General features: G+C 44.0%; 2 protein-coding genes and 1 pseudogene across 2 annotated transcripts in view; 1 reads left to right on the forward strand and 2 right to left on the reverse strand.

Annotated features, from left to right (window-relative positions):
• The window catches only part of dnah5l (dynein, axonemal, heavy chain 5 like), a 76,305-nt gene extending 67,981 nt beyond the window's left edge, over window positions 1–8,324 (reverse strand). Inside the window, exons 1-9 of the mRNA XM_082970631.1 lie at window positions 8,054–8,324; window positions 6,169–6,269; window positions 5,756–5,944; window positions 5,603–5,667; window positions 5,402–5,450; window positions 2,006–2,077; window positions 1,806–1,907; window positions 788–974; window positions 52–217 (exon numbers count right to left, since the gene is read on the reverse strand). Of these exons, the coding sequence (XP_082826757.1) occupies window positions 52–217; window positions 788–974; window positions 1,806–1,907; window positions 2,006–2,077; window positions 5,402–5,450; window positions 5,603–5,667; window positions 5,756–5,944; window positions 6,169–6,269; window positions 8,054–8,324 (1,202 nt within the window). The remainder of the gene's footprint in view (window positions 1–51; window positions 218–787; window positions 975–1,805; window positions 1,908–2,005; window positions 2,078–5,401; window positions 5,451–5,602; window positions 5,668–5,755; window positions 5,945–6,168; window positions 6,270–8,053) is intronic.
• A 3,964-nt stretch (window positions 8,325–12,288) lies between these two features.
• LOC123731528 (toll-like receptor 13) lies at window positions 12,289–13,761 on the forward strand (annotated as a pseudogene).
• Window positions 13,762–17,581: 3,820 nt separating this feature from the next.
• Window positions 17,582–22,516, reverse strand: part of LOC106590359 (heparan-sulfate 6-O-sulfotransferase 1-B) — a 95,851-nt gene continuing 90,916 nt past the window's right edge. Inside the window, exon 2 of the mRNA XM_014181297.3 lies at window positions 17,582–20,629. Within this exon, the coding sequence (XP_014036772.1) occupies window positions 19,918–20,629 (712 nt within the window). The 3' untranslated portion in view covers window positions 17,582–19,917. The remainder of the gene's footprint in view (window positions 20,630–22,516) is intronic.

Here is a 22,516-nt window from a genome sequence, read left to right on the forward strand (position 1 = left end):
ACAGAACAATTCATTGGAATAGGCAGGAAACCTAGCAGTTAAGAGCGTTACCTGTTAAAAGTGGTCATGCGGCTTTTCCAATGCTCCAGTTCAGCAGAGGGCCCTATATCATCGGCCTCCTTCCTCATTTGCTCGCCCTCTGTCAGCACCTGTTCGATCTGGTGGGCCCAGTGAAGAAGAACTCCCTCCAGCTCCTCCACCAGCTCGGAGTTATTGGCTGGAGGGAAGAGACAAACTGTCTATGCTACAGACTTTGAGCATTTCTTTTCTCATATGCAGTATGAGTTTAGCAGTACTGCTGACGTTGACGTTTCTCTATGATGCTTGTTCATGTCCAGTATCTGCCCTTGTAGGATGTACTCACAGGAGGTTGGTGGCATCTTTATTGAGGAGGACGGGCTTGTGGTAATGGCTGGAGCGGAATCAGGGGAACGGTATCAAATACATCAAACGCATGGTTTCCATGTGTTTGATGCCATTCCGTTTGTGCCATTCCAGCCATTATTTTGAGCCGTCCTCCCCTCAGCAGCCTCCTGTGGATGTGCTGTACTATACATCGTCTATTCTACTCAAATAGATTTTTCAGAGGGTCTTTGCACAGGACTACCAATTAAATTAAATTAAATCAACTGTATTAATCCCTAAGGGGGAATAATTGCTCGGCATAACAGTGACAGGCAAATAAGTAAGAATGAATAGAAATACCACAACATACAACAGAGTGGACAGTCGCTAATCACACACAAAAACCTAAACTTCAAAACCATAACTTAGGTAACTTCTATACCTGCAACTGTGTAGTCTGCTGGGCCTAGCAGGCTGCCTAGGCTCTGTCCAGTGTCCACTCTGTGGAGTTGGAACCTTCCCTCCATATTCAGTCTGGCAGAGGAGAGGTTGCTAATGAACTTGTCCACTGAACTCAGGAAGTCCTGAATCTGAGCATTCTGAAGTCCATCCTTAATGGAGCCCCAATTCTGGTGAGGATTGAACAAAACATTTACTGGGGTTGAAGTAGAGGAGATATAGGAGAGTTTAAATCAAATTGTATTTGTCACATGCGCTGAATACAACAGGTGTAGACCTTATCATACTAGCCCTTAACATACAAGCCCTTAACAAACAATGCAGTTTAAGAAACAGAGTTAAGAAAATATTTACTAAATAAAAAGTAACACAATAACATAACAATAACGAGGCTATATACAGGGGGTACTGGTACCGAGTAAATGTGCAGGGGTACAGGTTATTCGAGGTCATTTGTACATGTAGGTAGGGGTAAAGTGATTATGCATGGATAAACACAGAGTAGCAGTAGTGTAAAAACAAAGGGGTGTGGGTGGGGGGGTCAATGTAAATTGTCCCGTGCGGTAGCAGTGATAACAGTCTATGACTTGGGTGACTGGAGTCTGTGACAATTTTTGGAGTCTTCCTCTGACACCGCCAAGTATATAGGTCTTTGATGGCAGAAAGTTGCCATACCAGGTGGCCCCAGTTGCCATACCAGGTGGTGATGCAACCGGTCAAGATGCTCTCGATGGTGCAGCTGCAGAACTTTTTGAGGATCTGGGGACCCATACCAAATCTTTTCAGTCTCCTGAGGGGGAAACTGTGTTGTCGTGCCCTCTTCATGACTGACTTGGTGTGTTTGGACCATGATAGTTTGTTGGTGATGTGGACACCAAGGAACTTGAAACTCTTGACCCGCTCCACTACAGCGCCCTGTTATGTTGTGTTTGATTATTCTGTCTACTTTTGAACAACTTAGCATGCATGTTGATAGGGCATTATACTCAATAGGGAATTACCTCTTGAGACTTGAGTGCAGGCAGCATAATTTGTGAGAACAGTTTCTCCAAACTGTACAAAATGCTCCCATTAGTGCAGTCTAGCATTCCGAAATTCACTTCCTGGAAGAAACAAGCAGTACACGAGCAATAGCACAACAATGAAGCAATCCATAAACAGTGCCACTAAAGTGGTGGCCAGAAACGCTAGGCTTACTGACCTGAGAAACATTGGCAGTCGTTATGGCCTTGTCTGTCGTTCTCAAGAAAAACAAACACTTTTCAAGTAAGGCCTGAAACATAAGAGCCAACACAGCACATGGTCTGGTGATGAGACTGAATGAGAGAAACAAAGAAAGCGTCTTGTTTTTTACTGATACCATGGAAATCAACACTTAAGAAGTGGCAGAGGCTCTGTCTCCAATACCAACATAATACAAACATTACCAAACTAGTAATTATGAGGTAATTCTGATACGCTTGTTTGGAGAAGGATGGCTCTGGTATATTTCACGAAGAGTGTTCTTCCCCATTACTATGCCTGCAAGGTGTTGAGTGCAGGACTGTATACTTTAAAGAAAGAATGTGAAAGCCATGAAGCCTGTGTCTTGGAAAGCCATGATGGCATTCAAGTCCCCTTGTCACGTTCTGACCAGTAAAGGGGTTATTTGTTAATGTAGTTTGGTCAGGACGTGGCAGGAGGTGTTTGTTTTATGTGGTTCGGGGTTTGTTGGGATATGTGTTTATGTAGAGGGGTGTTTGTTTAGAGTGTTCCGGGGTTTTGGTTAATGTTCTGTTAGTATATTTCTCGGTTCTAGTCTAGTCTTTCTATTTCTATGTTTAGTTGATGGGGTTGACCTTCAGTTGGAAGCAGCTGCTCTTCATTGCTTCTAATTGAAGGTCTTATTTAAGAGGGGTGTTTTTGTCATGGGATTTGTGGGAAGTTGTTGTTGCACTGCTGTGTTAGCCTGCAATACTGTTCGTTTGTACGTTTTCTTGTTTTGTTAATTAAGTGTTCTAAATAAAAGATAAAATGAGCACTCAACCCGCTGCGCCTTGGTCCAGTATATACGACGACCGTTACAGAACTTCCCACCACAAACGGACCAAGCAGAGGGGGAAGGAGCAGCAAGAGGACTGGACATGGGAAGACACCCTGGACGGCAAGTGATCCTACAGTTGGGAAGAGATCCTGGCCGGAAGGGGTCGCCTCCCATGGGAACAGGTGGAGGCAGCCAGGAGAGCGGAGATAAGAGAGGCTAAAGAAGGCCGGGAACGCTACAGGGGAACACGGCTGGCAAGGAAGCCATAGAGGCAGCCCCAATCATTTTTGTTGGGGGGGCACACGGGTAGTTTGGCTAGGGCAGGCAGTAGACCTAAGCCAACTCCCCGTGCTTATTATGGGGAGTGTATGGAGTGGAGAGCGCCGGAGTATGCAGAAGTGCGCACGATCTCGCCCATGCGCACGCACAGTCCGATGCGAGCGATCCCAGCCCCTCGCAAGTGCCGTGCTAGAGTGGACATCCAGCCTGGAAGGAGGAGGCCTGCGCAGCGCATCTGGCCACCGGTGCGCCTCCTAGGCCCAGGCTACCCTACGCCTGCTCTACGCATGGCAACCATCAGGCCTCTGCACAGCCCAGTTCTCCCTGTGCCAGCACTCCGCTCATGCAGGGCTGCTATTACCATCCAGCCAGGACGGGTTGTGCAGGAGGTACGCTCCAGACCTCCAGTGCCTACTCATGGCCCGGTGTATCCAGTTCTCGCTCCTCGCACTAGCCCTGAGGTGCGTGTCTCCAGTCTGGCGTGTCCAAAGCCAACACCACGCACCAGGCCTCCAGTGCGTCAGCCCAGTCCAGCTCGTCCTGCTCCTGCTCCTCGCACTAGCCCTGTGGTGCGTGTCCCTAGTCTGGTGCGTCCTAAGCCAGCCCCACGCATCAGGCCTTCAGTGCGCAGTCCCCGTCCAGAGCTTCCGACAACAGTGCCTCGTCCAGAGCTTCCGACGACAGTGCCTCGTCCAGAGCTTCCGACGACAGTGCCTCGTCCAGAGCTTCCGGCAACAGTGCCTCATCCAGAGCTTCCGGCAACAGTGCCCCGTCCAGAGTGTTCGACGACAGTGCCCCGTCCAGAGTGTTCGACGACAGTGCCCCGTCCAGAGTGTTCGACGACAGTGCCCCGTCCAGAGCTTCCGGCGACAGTGCCCCGTAGAGAGACGGCCCACAGTCCGGAGCCGAGAGAGACGGCCCACAGTCCGGAGCCGAGAGAGACGGCCCACAGTCCGGAGCCGAGAGAGACGGTCCACAGTCAGGAACCGAGAGAGACGACCCACAGTCAGGAACCGAGAGAGACGACCCACAGTCAGGAACCGAGAGAGACGGCCCACAGTCAGGAACCGAGAGAGACGGCCCACAGTCAGGAGCCGAGAGAGATGGCCCACAGTCAGGAGCCGAGAGAGACGGCCCACAGTCAGGAGCGGAGAGAGACGGCCCACAGTCAGGAACCGAGACAGATGGCGCACAGTCAGGAGCCGAGAGAGACGGTCCACAGTCCGGAGCCGAGAGAGACGGCCTACAGTCCGGAGTCGGTGCAGCGAGAGTCGCCCTACAATCTGGAATCGGCGCAGCGAGAGTCGCCTTACAGTCCGGAACCAGCGCAGCGAGAGTCGCCCTACAGTCCAGAATCGGCGCAGCCAGAGTCGCCCTACAGCCCGAGGTCTCCAGCGACGCGCATCAGTCTGAGGTCTCCAGCAACGCACATCAGCCCGAGGTCTTCAGCGATGCGCCATAGCACAGAGACTTCGGGAAGGGTAACATTCAATAATTATTTAGCGGGGGTGGACAGGTTAGGTGGGGGAGTAAGGCCGGAACCTGAGCCACCTCCATAGTAGGTGGGTTGGGGAGGGGGGGGTGTAGCACAACAACCGTCGGTGACGGTGGCCACCCTCCCTTCCCTCCCTTTAGTTTGGGCTAATTTTTTTTGGGGGGGGGGTTATTTTTTGTGTTTTTTTTTGTTTAGGTGCATCCAGGGTCTGCACCTTTGGGGGGGGGGGTACTGTCACGTTCTGACCAGTAAAGGGGTTATTTGTTATTGTAGTTTGGTCAGGACATGGCAGGGGGTGTTTGTTTTATGTGGTTCGGGGTTTGTTGGGATATGTGTTTATGTAGAGGGGTGTTTGTTTAGAGTGTTCCGGGGTTTTGGTTAATGTTCTGTTAGTATATTTCTATGTTCTAGTCTAGTCTTTCTATTTCTATGTTTAGTTGATGGGGTTGACCTTCAATTGGAAGCAGCTGCTCTTCATTGCTTCTAATTGAAGGTCTTATTTAAGAGGGGTGTTTTTGTCATGGGATTTGTGGGAAGTTGTTGTTGCACTGCTGTGTTAGCCTGCAATACTGTTTGTTCGTACGTTTTCTTGTTTTGTTAATTAAGTGTTCTAAATAAAAGATAAAATGAGCACTCAGCCCGCTGCGCCTTGGTCCAGTATATACGACGACCGTTACACCCCTTTTAGGGCTAGAAACTTTTGTCAGAGATAATTATCAAATGGAAGAAGTTCCGGATGAGGATTTCAAATAAAAGTAGAACCAACACAGACTTAAATCAGTTCTGCAGCAAAACGTTACCTCTGAAGTTCCAGTGGTGACAAAGAGCTTTTTCTGCCCGGGGGTAGAACTGACTGTGTCTGCCCAGGTTGGGTGGTTTGATGAAGGCTGAAAAAAGGGAGATGGGGAATGTACCATCATGTAATATTATAGGACTGATGTTCTTCACTCCATTTTTTTCATGATGACAATGAAGAGAAAGATCAGTTTACCACTTTTATGTCTTGATAGAAGAATATCAACCTCTTTGATCCATTAGGCGCAAAAAATTCCTCTATCAAATTGAACTAGAGCAGAGTTTATGACAGTTAGTATTATTGGAGTTTGGATGCATTTTGTGAATGTCTGACCAAACCCCCCACCCCCCCCCCTTACCTTGTCATCCGATATAAAGGCCTCCTCCACCTCAGTCTCCCCCAGGCTCACACTGTCCACAAGCTTGGCTATGAGGTACTTGTGGCGGGCGTCTAGCATGGCCCGACGCTCATCCTTGGCAGCCCTGGCCTGCTTGGCCATCTCTTTCCTGGCTTCGTTGGAGAGTACCATCGTCCGTTTCCCTGAAACCTAATCACATCCAGACAGAATGAGAGTGAAAGAAAACACAACCTGGCGGAGCTACTGTGACATTCGTTTAGGGAGACAGGGTTTAGGGTTTTCCACATTAAGAAACTTCACCCATATTGTGAGATATGAGTAACTGATCAGTTGTTGCCCATCAAAAGTTAAAATGACTGAGGGGTTAACGCCCTTTGTACCCTTTCAGCTGTCTTGACTTCGTAAATACTCACAGTTGTACTGGCGGTTGAGGAAGGAAGAGCAGCCGATGCCGTGTGATTGGTGCTTTTAGGGTTGTGACCTCCTATTCGCCTGTGTCCACTCACACCCACGTCTGTTGATATGGCAAAACATGACTGTCTATTTTCATGGCCAATAAAATCAAAGCTTCACATCTATATGTACTGTATGGCATTGTCTGTGTTTGTACTTCCTGTATGTCTATAGTTCTACCCATATACAGTGCCTTGCAAAAGTATTCAACCCCATTGGCAGTTTTCCTATTTTGTTGCATTACAAGCTGTAATTTAAATGTATTTTTATTTGGATTTCATGTAATGGACATACACAAAATAGTCCAAATTGGTGAAGTGAAATGAAAAAAATTACTTGTTTCAAAAAATGTAAGAAATTGGAAAAGTGGTGCGTGCATATGTATTCACCCCCTTTGCTATGAAGCCCCTAAATAAGACCTGTTGCAACCAATTAACTTCAGAAGTCACATAATTAGATAAATAAAGTCCACCTGTGTGCAATCTAAGTGTCACATGATCTGTCACATGATCTCAGGATATATACATCTGTTCTGAAAGGCCCCCGAGTCTGCAACACCACTAAGCAAGGGGCACCATCAAGCATGCGGCACCTTGAAGACCAAGGAGCTATCCAAACAGGTCAGGGACAAAGTTGTGGAGAAGTACAGATCAGGGTTGGGTTATAAAAAAATATCCCAAACGTTGAACATCCCACGGAGCAACATTAAATCCATTATTTAAAAATGGAAAGAATATGGCAACACAATAAACCTGCCAAGATAGGGCCGCCCACCAAAACTCACAGACCAGGCAAGAAGGGCATTAATCAGAGAGGCAACAAAGAGACCATGGATAACCCTGAAGGAGCTGCAAAGCTCCACAGCAGAGATTGGAGTATCTGTCCATAGGACCACTTTAAGCTATACTCTCCACAGAGCTGGGCTTTACGGAAGTGTGGCCAGAAAAAAAGCCATTGCTTAAAGAAATAAATAATCAAACACGTTTGGTGTTCGACAAAAGGCATGTGGGAGACACCCCAAACATATGGAAGAAGGTACCCTGGCCAGATGAGACAAAAATTGAGCTTTTTGGCCATCAAGGAAAACGCTATGTCTGGTGCAAACCCAACACCTCTCATCACCCCGAGAACACCATACCCACAGTGAAGCATGGTGGTGGCAGCATCATGCTGTGGGGATGTTTTTCATCAGCAGGGACTGGGAAACTGGTCAGAATTGAAGGAATGATGGATGGCGCTAAATACAAGGAAATTCTTGAGGGAAACCTGTTTCAGTCTTCCAGAGATTTCAGACTGGGACGGAGGTTTACCTTCCAGCAGGACAATAACGCTAAGCATACTGCTAAAGCAACACTCAAGTGGTTTAAGGGGAAACATTTAAATGTCTTGGAATGGCCTAGTTAAGGCACAGACCTCAATCCAATTGAGAATCTGTGGTATGACTTAAATATTTTGTACACAGGAACCCATCCAACTTGAAGGAGCTGGAGCAGTTTTTCCTTGAAGAATGGGCAAAAATCCCAGTAGCTAGATGTGCCAAGCTTATAAAGGCATACCCCTAGAGACTTGCAGCTGTAATTGTGGCAAAAGGTGGCTCTGCAAGGTATTGACTTTGTGGGGGTGAATAGTTATGCACGCTCAAGTTTTCTGTTTTTTTTGTCTTATTTCTTGTTTGTTTCACAATCAAAAATATTTTGCATCTTCAAAGTGGTAGGCATGTTGTGTAAATCAAATGATACAACCCTCCCCCCAAAATCTATTTTAATACCAGGTTGTAAGACAACAAAATAGGAAAAATGCCAAGGGGGGTGAATACTTTTGCAAGCCACTGCACTTGCACTGTACCTTTTCGTATACTAACAAGTGGAGGTTTTAACTCATTTGAATGGTCGGGTGCAGTTGTCTGGCTTAGCTCTCCCTCGGCCTTGTTCTCTGGTTCCCTCTTTGCTTCCTCAGGGCTGTCCTGCATCGTCTCCCCAGCATCAAGGCTTTCCTCTGGGGGAGGATTGGACACTTCCTCCCCTGGATCCACCTTATCCACTGGGGGGATGCCGGACCCCTCATCCACCTCAGGGTCCACTACTTCAACTGGCTGGAGATTCTGAGTGTCACACATCTTAAAGCGCAGAGGAGTTAGTTAATAGTCACTTTTGGGTTTTAGACTATTAGACGACATGGTTAAAATCATATCACCATGTAGGCCTCCAACTTGGAGTCCTACAAGTGTAGGATCTTAAGTTGATCCAGATTGCTAAAATTATCTTACACCTTTACATGATCTACGCATAACTTTATTGCAGTATTGAACAACATAATCTTAACAAATAAACCCATTTGTCCATTGGAAATTATTATTATAATAACTTATATTGTGCAATTGTCTAATGCTCCATGCCAGGTATAGTGATAATATGAAATCAAACTATGCGCTGCACTGTCTATAGATACTGTAGTTCAAGTGTTTCCATAACATTCATTATGCGCATCCACACAAATGGAAAAGAACACAGGATAAATAATCCAACAATTTCTAAATTAAATGTTGAATATACCAGACCTTCCCCTCAGTTTCTTCCTGCTCTCCTGCCGGGATGTGTGGTAAAAGAGCCTCTAGGGTCAGCTCAGCTAGCTGACGCTAAAGGAACTCAATGGGTGAATTGCTCTGACAAAGTTTGACTGTTGTCATGGCAACCCTAAACACGTTAGCCCTGGCCAGGATGACTAATCCAGTGAAAACCAGCAGAGGAGTAAGTCAAACAAATGCATGCCCACATATGAGTACACCAGAGGTCCCTAAAGCCTGGCAATGCTAAAGATACTTGAATTATGTCTGTCGGTGTGTGTGTGTGTGTGTGTGTGTGTGTGTATTTTTTAGGTTTGGTGAGGCTTAATAGATGTATTGGAGCATGCCCTTTGGAAGAGAAACAAACATAGATATTGCAATAAGGTATTATTTCAAGTGGTAGATATCATCTTCTATTATGAGAAGTATGTTAAATCACAGTGTGTTTGTGTACTTAACGTGATTGATTAATCATTGTCTTGGTAACTTCCGTTATGACATCCATATCATATATCTACCCGGGGGTAGACTATTTCTAGATAGTAGCTACAGCTTAAACAAAGCCACAGAGAATTGAATGTACATCATTTAGCAGACACTCTTATCCAGAGTGATTTACCGGTGCAATTATGGCACAGACAGATTTTTCACCTAGTCTGCTCGGTGGTTCGAACCAGTGACCTTTCAGTTACTAGCCCATTGCTCTTAACCGCTAGGCTACCTGCCACCAACGTCTCAATGTATTATTGTGCAGTATGGGATGATTGTAGGCAGCATTGTATGCAGGGGATACATTTCAGCAAGGTTTATTATTAAGCAATAAAGCCCGAGGGGGTGTTGTATATGGCCAATATAGCATGGCTAAGGGCTGTTATTAAGCACGGCACAACACGGAGTGCCTGGACACAGCCCTTAGCCGTGGTACAGTATCAGTCAAAAGTTTGGACACACCTACTCATTCAAGGGTTTTTCTTTATTTTGATCATTTTCTACATTGTACAATAATAGTGAAGACATCAAAACTATCAAATAACACATATGGAGTCATGTGCCAAAATGCACCAAAAGACTATCAGACCATGAGAAACAAGATTCTCTGGTCTATATAAAAGTCAGTGTGCGATTACGTAGCACACAAAAAGTATGTTCAATGTGTTTCCATTGATAGATTAGTCACAAAAAACGGTTTGCGTTAAATAGAATATGTGCCTACTGTAGTCTTGGCACGTGCACTCTAGCCAACAGCTCACAGATACAGTGGGGGTAGGCTGTGCGGGTAGACTAGTCTACATGGGATTATATTTTTATTTGTCAAATGGCAGTCAAGCATCAATCAACATGTCACCAGAAAAAGACCCTTCATATTTATTGGAAAGTAGCATCAAGATCACTGTGCACTTTCACCACCCTGTGAAGATCTTCATCATCATAATAATAATAATAATAATAATCTGTAGCCTAATAAACTTTCCGAGTCGTAGTGGGTGGACCACACGTGATCATCACATGCTCCAAGTTTACTTTGGATATGATGGTTATTATATCAATATTTGCGCATAAAGGCGTTTCCACCACCATTTATCGCATAATTAATTTTACCGACACAAAGATTTCCCACCATGTCAAACGAACAAATGATCTGTCGGCATTTATAATATTTTACCAAAACGACCTGTTTCCATCACAGCTGTGGTGATTCTTTTTCAGATTACTAGCTTGTGTTGCTTTTCTGTATTTCCGGTTTAAAACCCTGCTTTACTTCAGATTAAATTGGCTGTGAAGAGAAGATGTCAAGATCCTTTCTTTTATTCAGCTGGGGCTATGGATTTAAGGGGTGTCAGACAAACTATAATGACCCCACCACTATCTGGTGTAGGAGTCAGAACATTGTGAATGTGTCGGATGCTATACAGACCATCCCCAAAAATGCCACCAAGATCAATCTGTCCAAGAACAAAATTCAAAACAGTCCACCTGAGACATTTCTCAAGTTCCGTAATTTGGGTGTACTAACCCTGGACCAGAACAAACTCGCATCTCTAAGTGGAGGTGAATTCAAAGGACTACACATTCAGACTTTTCTAAACATCTCCAGAAACAACTCAGTGATCAAGGTTGACGTATTCCACAACCTGAAACAGTTAAGGGTTCCCGATTTGTAAAAAAAAACGAATTAACAAAATTTCCTATGAAATTCTTTAGTTCCTTCCTAACATTGAATCGGCTGACATTTCTATGAATAAACTACAAAGTGTACAGAATCGGGTGTACAACACCACCTCTTTGTCCTGGCTTAGTCTTTAGGGCAACGAAATTGACCATTTGAACGTCAGTGGCTTTCCTGCTCTTGCCTACATAAACCTTTCAAACAACTCCTTATGGGGATAGAAACATAATTCCTGGCTGGAATTCCAATGGAGACAAAGAAAACTCTTTCAATGGTGGCATTATTATTTTTTGTTTGAAAGATCTAATTTCACTATTTGCGGCCTCCTGGATGTAACGGACAACATTTCAAGAGTAGAGATCAATCTTGGAAGATCCAAATTACCTCCAAATGTCTCTGTCCTGTTAGAATTCTCCACACCAAATATGGTAGTCTTCGAAAAAGTGAATCTTGGGGATTTGGGAGAATCCCAGCTCGTGAAGGATGGGAGCAAAATTAAAATACTTTATCTAGTTGACTGTGGTTTAAAGGAAATCTCTCACACCACCTTCCAAAGCCTTGAGGGTCTTGAAACTTTACAACTTAATGATAACTAGCTGAACATTCAAATGGATACGTTTGCTGGCCTCAGAAATTAGACGTTCCTAACATGCTGACCACAGCGCTCATGTCGCGTGTGCAAGCGATGCAAAATAAATGTACACATACATGTTATTCAATCATTGCACCCACACTGCTCGCGAGCATCTGCGTAGCCGGGCACTAAAAGCGCTGCAAGTCCTGCCTCTCAAATCTCTTTGGTTTTTAGGAGAAATTACCCACGTGCCATCTCCTCATTGGTTTTTAGGAGTATATACCCACAAGGGTGAACTGAGGTCCACACTCCAGTCGGTTGTAGTAATGCACCGTAAATTTGTTTGCCAACCGCCTTATCAAGTCCAAAGAAGAAAAAGAAGCCTGAAGGAAGGAGGAGAGATTGACAAGAAACAAATTTGGTTTACCGTTTTGTCTGTGGATTAATTGTCGGAGTAGAGGACCTTGTTCATTTCATGTAAAATAACAACCCAATGTTTATATCCCAGGACAAATTAGCTAGCAACAGCATGCTAGCTAGCTAAGTTGCTATAAATGTTTAATGATTTTCGACCTGTCCCCAAATTAATATAATTGGTTCAGAGTTTGTTTTGATATTTCAACCTGCATGTCCTGATCGCGTCTGGTGTGGAGGAACAAAATCAACATGCGTACAATGGTGATCGCACACGCGCCTGCTGTCTGGTCAGCATGTAAGTCTAGATAGAAGCAAGATTCGAGAACTCAACCCTCGCTGGTTCCTCTAAGGAACCTTAGATGCTTGTCCATTATCGAAATGAAATCATTGAGATCATAAAAAATACTTTCAGTGACCTACAGATCCTTGAAGAGTTTTACATGCTATACAGTGTCATTAGATACATCCCCATTCAACCTTTCAGCAAACTCAGCAGACTTGTGAAGCTGGACCTTCCAAGACCTGGAAAATCTTGATTACCTGGACCTGGGAAGCATATCAAAAGATTAACTCCTGCCATCTTACAAGGTCTTGTGAAACTGAAACAGCCAGTGTTGTATAACAACTGCCTTTATTTTGATAAGGACAACACTCTGCCCTAGAGTATGTGGAGTTACGCTACCAAGGCCCTTGTGGAGATGGAGTTGAACATCTTGGACCGGGCTTCTTTAAGGAGTAAGTGTGCATAAGAAGTTTATCCATAGGAAGCACAATTTTGAGCACTTTCCATCCAAATACCTTTGTCCCCCTTGTCAACTTTAGACAGAATTTTGGGGCCGGCATCACTTTCAGTAACACCAATCTGAGTACTGTCCTTCATCCACTTAAAACACTGGAAATACTGACCTTTTACAAAACAGACCTGGATACTCTACCCGACAACTTACTGCCTCCAGGGAATTCCTTGAAGGTTTCACTAATTCAGTCCAACCATTTACACGTTTTGGAGAAATCTTTGTTCGATAACCTCCCTATGTTGCGATTCCTTGATATCAGCGACAACCCACTGTACTGTACCCGCCCAAATGCCTGGTTCAAAAGCTTTAAATGATCCTACTGTGCACATAGCCCATATCTATGACCGCCACTGTGACAATATGGGGACAGCTCACTACATGCGGGAATTAGATGACAAAGCATGCTCTTATGACCAGTTCAACCCACAGCCTTTTCTTGTCCACCTTCCTCCAGGACTTGGTGACTGTGACCATGTGCCTAATCTGGCACAATCAGAAATTTGCCATCCATTACCTACTCCGCCTCCTGCGGACTCGCCTTCGAAGGCATAAGGCAGTGGGGAAAGGTTGCTACAGCTCCAGAGATGAGCCGTGAGTGAGCTGGTAGCCCTTCTAGAAAGGACTAGGATTAGGATCAGCTCCGTTCCGACTGTGCTTGCAACACCGTGACTTCCGTCAGGGCACGGAAGTTGCTAGAGAACATTGAAACAGCCATCTACAATGCCAGACGCACACTCTGCGTGGTGACCCGTGACTTTCTTCGCAGTGAGTGGTGTGCCCTGGAGTTCCAGGTGGCCAGTCAGACTTCTGTGTGAGGGAAGTGATGTTCTTCTGATGGTGTTTCTCGAAGAGATCCCACACTACTGTCTCTCTCCTTACATTCGGTTATGAAAGATGGTGCATCGGAAAAAATACTTGTTGTGGCCCACAGACAAGCGTGACCAGGAGGTGATCTGGATCAGACTTGAGAATGCCTTGAGGGAAAGCACATAGGAGGAAGATGATGTTGATGAGCTTGCCATGCTCACTGGCTAGACCTGGGATATTTTCAAATTAAGAAGCTTGAACAGCTGACGGAAACTCCTGTAGCATTGTACATACAGTTGAAGTCAGAAGTTTACATACACTTAGGTTGGAGTCATTAAAACTTGTCTTTCAACCACTCCACAAATCTCTTGTTAACAAACTATAGTTTGGGCAAGTCGGTTAGGACATCTACTTTGTGCATGACACAAGTAATTTTTCCAACAATTGTTTACAGACAGATTATTTCACTTATAATTCACTGTATCACAATTCCAGTGGGTCAGAAGTTTACATACACTAAGTTGACTGTGCCTTTAAACAGCTTGGAAAATTCCATAAAATGGTGTCATGGCTTTTGAAGCTTCTGATAGGCTAATTGACATCATTTGAGTCAATTGGAGGTGTACCTGTGGATGTATTTCAAGGCCTACCTTCAAACTCACTGCCTCTTTGCTTGACATCAGGTGAAAATCAAAAGAAATCAGCCAAGACCTCAGAAAATAAATTGTAGACCTCCACAAGTCTGGTTCATCCTTGGGAGCAATTTCCAAATGCCTGAACGTACCACGTTCATCTGTATAAACAATAGTACACAAGTATAAACACCATGGGACCACGCAGCCGTCATACCGCTCAGGAAGGAGACGCGTTCTGTGTCCTAGAGATGAATGTACTTTAGTGCAAAAAGTGAGTCAGTCAGGAAATTAAAGCTTGGTCGCAAATGGGTCTTCCAAATGGACAATGACCCCAAGCATACTTCCAAAGTTGTGGCAAAATGGCTTAAGGACAACAAAGTCAAGGTATTGGAGTGGCCATCACAAAGCCATGACCTCAATCCTATAGAAAATGTGCGTGTGCGAGCAAGGAGGCCTACAAACCTGACTCTGTTACACCAGCTCTGTCAGGAGGAATGGGCCAAAATTCACCCAACTTATTGTGGGAAGCTTGTGGAAGGCCACACAACGTTTGACCCAAGTTAAACAATTTAAAGGCAATGCTACCAAATACTAATTGAGTGTATGTAAACTTCTGAGCCACTGGGAATGTGACGAAATAAATAAAAGCTGAAATAAATCATTCTCTCTACTATTTTTCTGACATTTCACATTCTTAAAATAAAGTGGTGATCCTAACCGACCTAAGACAGGGAATTTTTACTAGGATTAAATGTCAGGAATTGTGAAAAATTGAGTTTAAATGTATTTGGCTAAGGTGTATGTAAACTTCCGACTTCAACTGTATGTGGTTGTATAATGCAATTGTATATGTTGTAAGACTTGAAAAATTACAGCATCGAAAAACAATATAATATAAAGCTTAACGCTGTTATAAATGTTTATACTGCTTATACATGCTTATTACAAGTAATCATACAGTATACATGTTGGCTCTAAGTTAATCTTTCACTCAAACAATAAATGGGGACGTGTCCAGCAAACATGACCAAGAATTGTTGTTGACTGGCAGCAAATAGCCAGCAGATGGAGACAGAGCCTAATCTTTGTTAAACAGTTCAATATTCATTCAACATCCACTCAAGGCTCAGTGAAAAGTTTTGGTGCAGTCACCCTATGTCACCTCACAAAAACGATTTTGTTATGTCAATAAATACTTTGCTCAGAGTTAGAATGCTGTTGTGTTTGATTCAATTCATGTAACAGTTAGAATCACTCATCAAGGGAGACCAAATACACAAATAGTCTGAATCATTGAGACCATAACAAAAGCAGTCTTAGATTTGAGGCAGTCTTTTTTTTTATTTAACTAGGCAAGTCAGTTAAGAACAAATTATTATTTACAATGACAGCCTTGGAACAGTGGGTTAACTGCCTTGTTCAGGGGCAGAACAACAGATTTTTACCTTGTCGATTTATGGATTCGATCAGAGGCCCAACACTCTAACCACTGGGCTACCTGCCTCCCACTTTTGATCTTGTGGCATATAAAGCTTTATACGAAGTTAACCTGTTTTATCTCACATACACTAATTCAATTCTGTCCCCACTAACACAATTTAAATGTGATGAGAAGTATAAGGAAAATGGCATTTCTGGAGCAAACCGAAAAATGCACAATAGTACATGGGTTACCTTTCTGCTATTTCCTCAGTCTCTCTCTTTCTCTGCCAAATCCACTGATTTTTCAATGCAGTGTTTTGATTATATCTTTCTTTGGAGTTCTCTCCAGACACAGCCACTAGTTGACCTGACTTATTCATTGCCATTCAGACATGAAACAACATGTATATCTTTATCAGTATAAAGACTTGTTATTCAGTTCATTCATGATGTCTGGGGTTTAGGGCAGATATAGCAACAAGTGCACCTTGTTGTGTTTGTGGACACGTTCATTTTAAACACAGTGAGAAAGAGGAACACACACATTTGAAAGAAAACTGTAAAAATGCAACTGAAATTGTGAGGTAAGTGTGAAACAAATTCAAGTAATGTTTCAACAGTCAAACTGAAGAAAAAAACAACGGAACCCTTAAAGCTGGAATCTTTAATGGTGAAACAGACATGTCAGTTTGCAATATTACACCAACTAAGATGTTACTGCAAACAATAAACAGAGTTCTCCGCCACAGACATCATTGCACGAGCAATAGAAGAGCACAATAATGTATTTCTTCTTTTGTTTTGCTGGGCGAGCAGCGCGACGCTCCTCAGCTCTGCTACAAAAAACATTAACGTAGTGGGGCACAGTGGCACTGTTTCCCTGTACTGCGGATTCCATCTTTAAGTTGATGTTCTCTCCGCATAGCATTCACAAGCACTACATATGACAACAACAAATGTAGGTTTACATTGTTTATCAAAATCATGTTTACAGTAGAAAATACTAAAACGTTTATGACTAACTTCACCTATAAATGACCCAATTTCCAATCAAGCGGTTTGCTCTACTGTCTGTTCTGTTAAGTTAAAACATGAACACAGAGAACACGCTACCAGTATTCCAAGAGAACAGCTGTGGTGCTGTCGTGTGTTTTGTGGCAGTGCTTTTATACATTGTTAATGCAATGTTTTTCTGTAGAGAATAATTATACATAATGGGTGATTGAATGTGACCTTGGTATGCCCTCAGCTATGCCTCATGTGGCGCTCAACTCCAGCAGATTTCCCCCCGGGTTAAACCTGGCCAGCTGTTGCCATTTGTTTGCCTGGCTCTGCAGGGACAGGGAGGGCATGATAGTCCAAAAACCCTCTCCGTTTCCACTGCCGCTTGTTCAAACCCTACACAACTCTACACAATCTCAAAACGTTTCCTGATTTCCGTTTCCTGACTTTGTGCAGACGACACGCAACGCATTCATCTGCGGATTATTAATTTAAGTTTAAGCGTCAACTTACCTTGGCAATGTGTCTGCCTGTCAAAATGGTGAAATGCCAGAGTGATTGTCTGCTATGCCTCTTACTTGGAAGATGTTTTAACTCAGATTTTTTTCTCTCCATCTGGCCACAATTTAGGTGGACATCATTCATAAAGGGAATTACTTCTGTGTTGATCAAATGAAATGGGCTATGTTACTATTGAAAACATGTCATAGAGATGCTACCATGATATGAATTAGCAGCCTCATCCTTTTCATTGTGAGTCATTGATGAGGTAATTTGTGTGTGAACTGAAACAACCAATACTTACTTACTCTACCCTCTTCATCCCCTATGGGACATGACCACAATGTGCTCCCATGTCCTTCAGTCCTTGGCAACATAGTGTGGCTCGCTCCAAGAGAGGTTGATCTCAGAGCAGTTTTTTAGCATTCTGCCATTCTGAGTACAAATGATGCTACCCGGAGTACAAGGAATAGGAGCAGAGACTGAAATACAAAGGAATATTTTTTTTTTTTTATTGTTGAATAGAAGATCCAATCTGCATGAAGAACAGAAATACTCACAGTAATAATACAATATGGGTAAAACCGACCGGAGACTTTGTTTACAAATGTCCTACATCACTCAATTCTCACTCACTCAGTCTTGTTTAACTAACCTTGTGGGGACACACAAACACACATAAAATCTTATTTTCCCTAACCCTAAACTTAACCCTTTTCCCTAATCTTAACCGTAACTCGTAACCGTAAACTTTAACCCCTAATTTGAATCTTAACCCCCTAGAAATATCCCTTTTTCTTGTGGGGACTAACAAAATGTCCCCAGTTGGTCAAAATGTTGTTTGTTTACTATTCTTGTGGGGACTTCTGGTCCCCACAAGTATAGTTAAACATGTCCACCCACACACACACACACACACACACACACACACACACACACACACACACACACACACACACACACACACACACACACACACAATTTGTAACCAATCCTCCCCAAAACGATCTTTCCCAAATAAGATAAAAAATACTTTGCATCAGCGAAATCTTCTTGACCCTCCGGAGAGGGTCAAATCAAATCAAATGTTATTTTGTCACATGCACCGAATACAACTGGTGTAGACTTTACCGTGAAATGGTTGCTTATGAGCCCTGGGACACAAGTATAAGTCACTCAAACAAACATTCTGCTATTGAGACAAGACTATGAGTCATTTGCAGGATCTGCACACACTGGTCCACATTTCCTTAATAATAATAATCATTCCTTAGCATCTTAACACTCCCAAAACATTCAGATGTGGACCTGTTTTTAGCACTGGCCATGCCTGTGAGATCACAGTATTTGCAGTTGGATTGGAGACTTTATGAGCAGAATTATAAATAGGACAAATATGGAGGTTCCATATACAGCAGTATTTAATGATAATGGTTATATCATGTCCATACCCATTGTGTTTGAATTTTAATTAAACACACCGTTCTCCAGGGGATCATTCTATTTTAAAAAATGTTTAAGATTATTAACAAAAAGAGTTTGTGGTTGGCAAGAGGCTGTCCATTCTTCAACTTTAATATTTTACCTGTTGCACTTTTAGACATTTAAATATGCATTATTAAAAATAAAACATCTTGTGGAGCATGGCAACCTCGACTAATAATCCATCCATTACACATGTTCATTGTATTCTGGTTTTAAATGACACACTTGATCCCAAACAGAGAAGGGAAATGTATTGAGCATGAAAGCACAGAAACAAAAGCGCGGCGCGCACACACACACACACAACTTTGTACAAGTAATAAGAACGACAGTGTTTCCTGTTTTTAGTGTCTCCCTTCAGTATGAGACCCTCGGTCCGTCTCCTGTTGAGCATGTATGTAGATTATGTGGTCGAAAATGTTCCTAGACAATCACATGACAAACCTTCATGTCAATCATTTACCTTCTCATTCATGTACATCTCCTTTAGTGTACAGATCACAATCCAACGGGTGAATTAAAATACATTGGAACCAAAGAGACTGGCCTCTTCATAGACATTCAGACAAAATGGTAAAAACATACAAGTGTAAAAAAAAAAAAAATCTGTTTATCCGTCATTTATATTAAGATATAGCTCTAAACTTTGATACATGTTAGTAAACTTTCAGCAAATTGATGAGTATGTTATGACAATCATGACTTTATATCACTTACAAGTGCCATACTGTATATCGAGGTGGGCCAAATAGTCTCTCACATTGGAAAAATATCTATTTCAAATGATCAGAAAGCAATTGAATAAATAAAAAGATAGCTTGTCGGAAATGTCCTTTGCTTAGACACTATTGAAATAATTTTGGCCCAAAGTACAGGTAATTTCTCATCTCACTGCTTTGAAACTCCTCAAACAACTTATTAAGCACATAGGTTATTCTTGTGGGCTAAGACATAGAACGGCAAGTAAAACAAGTTTGTTTACTTTGTAAAGGAAAATCTGAGGAGTGTAGAGACAGTTGCTGCTTCTAGAACTCCAGAGGGTCACTCAGGTTTATCATCGGCTTCCAATAACAAATATCTGACCTCACCACATAGTCTAAGAAGACCAAAACGTCTATGTCATCCAGGAGCTAGAAGGGATATCGTCTGGTCTGAAACCCACAGCTTGGCTCATGCAAAGTCCATAGGTAAGTCACCCAATCCTCTGCAACTGTCTCCTTCCCAAACCACAAGTGCCAAATTTCAACTGTCCTAAACATTCACTCTGATGCAACCTCACCATACCAGACAATGGGGAGGTCAGGAAAGTGGGTGTCTAGGTGGGTGGCTGGGATGGGGGCTACCACCTGTTGATGATGTGGTTCATGTAGTCCTCTGTGGGCAGCCTGGCTGTCCCTTCGCCCCCCATACCGCCCTCATCTCTGAGAAAATCCCGGGGGTCGAGACCGCGACCCCGAAGCGCCAAGCGGTGCGCGCGTCTCTCCAGCTGCCGAGTGTACTGATAGCGCTGCTGGAAGAGGTCGCGAGCGTAGTCATACAGCTGCATGTCCAGGTCGTTGAGCTCCTCGATGCGCGCCACCGTGTCATTGTCCAGGTCCACGCCGGCCGCCCGCGTGCTGTTGTACTGCACAAAGGGGCGGATGAAGCGCAGACGGAAGGTGCGCTCGAACAGGAACTGCGTCTTGCGCTGATACTCAGTCAGACCGAAGAAGGCCATGTCGCGCAGGTTCTTCTTGGCCGACTCGAGGAGAAGTTGCGAGCGCCGCTTATCGGGCACGGTGGAGAGGTTGTAGCAGCCCACCAGGCTGAGGTCGGCGAGCATGCGCACCTGCCGATTGTTGGCCAGGTTGTAGGGGCAGTCCATGAACTGCTGCAGGGTGCAGCCGGACCAGTCCGTACCCTCATAGCAGGGCGGCAGCTCCTCGGGCGTGGGCGTGCGCCCGTCACACATGTGAAGGGAAGTCTTCCAGGTGGCGCCGCGCTGCACATGGCGCCACTCACTCAGGTAGCGCGACACAGGGTCCCTCAGCAGGGTGATGTAGTAGAACTTCCTGCAAAACACAACAGAGGAAAACACACTTACTGACTGAAAACAAAATCGACACAGTGATATTTCAAGAAAAAACGAACGAGTGACGACTGACTCAGTGACGACTGAAGTCAGCAGGATCAAATCTGGTTTCGCTATGACCTTCTCAACACGCCTTCCCTGTGGCTCAGTTGGTAGAGCATGGTGTTTGCAACGCCAGCATGGTGTGTGCAACGCCAGGGTTGTGGGTTTGATTCCCACGGGGGGCCAGTACAAAAAAATAAAAATAAATAATGCATGAAATGAAAATGAAATGTATGTATTCACTACTGTAAGTCACTCTGGATAAGAGTGTCTGCTAAATGACTAAAATGAGATGAACTACGGAAGCCTTCAAGGATCAACAGTGACCATGTAAAGATTTCCATGCACATTCTACTTGAAGATTTGTCAAAAACTGAAGTGAATTATGAAGAGCACACCTGTGAAATGTATAAATGTACTCAAATGGGGGGGGGAGGCAGTCTGAAGAATCAGGGGTGCTTCGTGTCATCACAAATCACTGCAGCGAATGTTGACATTGACTTCGGTTTTGATATATTGGGGAAGTTATCGTTGGCGCTTAACCAGATAGCAAAAATTCCAGACCTCAAGGGCTACGGGGTCCAACCCAGAGACCTGGAGTGACGCACATCTTGAAACAATCATCTCCAGAGGATAAAAGATGGGGAGAGCGAGAGAGAAAAAACAGGGGCGGAACATTCCTCTGCATCTGTGTAATCAGAAATACCTGTCGTGCAATGGCGAGAGGCCTGACCTTGGTGTGGTATTCTACTGCTCTGCAGCGGGAGCCAGACATTCACAGACACAGAGACAACAGTAAATACATTCCAACTCCGGGGGGCAGTGTGTGTGGATTGTGTGTGTGTGTGTGGATTGTGGTTGACCAACCCTGACCCCAACATCCATAGCCCCCGCCTACACAACCCTGTTCTCCTTTACACGCCAGATGAACAAACTGTTCGCTATTCCTCCCATTAAACTCCACTGTCTGGCCTGCACTTATGTCATAACAACATTAAGATTCAATCTGACTGTAGAGAAACAGCCAAGGGTCACTGCCTTAGCAAAACAGACAGACCATGGTAATAGGATTTGGGTTAGAAAGCTGGAGACGGGGTCTGATAATGATTCAGAGTGATCCCTATACTCTTATCTACATTTGCCGGGTCATAACACAACCTTTAAAACAGAGACAGTGGGCACAGTAATGCCAAGTTCAATTCAATCAACAATAGAGCCAACTGCTACTTAGTTTACACCCCTGGCTGGAAAAGAGAGACAGCGACGCAACAAGGCGGCCATTTTGTGCCAGGTAACAGAGGGGCAGGTGCAGGTGAAAAGGTCAGACTTTCAGGTCTTCGAATGGGTACACAGGGGTTGACAACTACTCTTCTTATCGTCTCTCATTCCGTGTCCAATCACGACCACCTCTGTCTAGTACCAGTGTAGTAGTCATGGTTCAATACTTTTTGAGTTTGGAATTCTAGGCCTTTGGGGTTTTCGCAATTCTCAGGAAAATTCTAGGGGACTTGACCGCATTAGCGAGTTATTGTATAATTGGAGAGAATTGGGTGTGGAAAAGACGACACATTCTCACGTTGAGAAACAAAACAACTGTTCACTTTTTTAAAAGTAGTTTTTCCCCTTTAGCATACAGATGCAAAAAACAAAAGTAGAATAGAGTATCACACCTCAACTCCCTGCCATGCCCCCTGGTATGACTAGAGAAGATAAGAGGGGGAACTAATGCGAGAGAGGGGAAAAAAATGAGCATTTCTTGATGAATGGCTGAGCTGGATTGGGGAGACCTGGAGTCTGGAGGTGGGTTACAAGTGGGAGTTCTGAT

Source organism: Salmo salar, chromosome 29 (genome assembly GCF_965601325.2).
Source record: "Salmo salar chromosome 29, fSalSal1, whole genome shotgun sequence".
In the NCBI taxonomy this organism is placed as follows: Eukaryota; Metazoa; Chordata; class Actinopteri; order Salmoniformes; family Salmonidae; genus Salmo; species Salmo salar.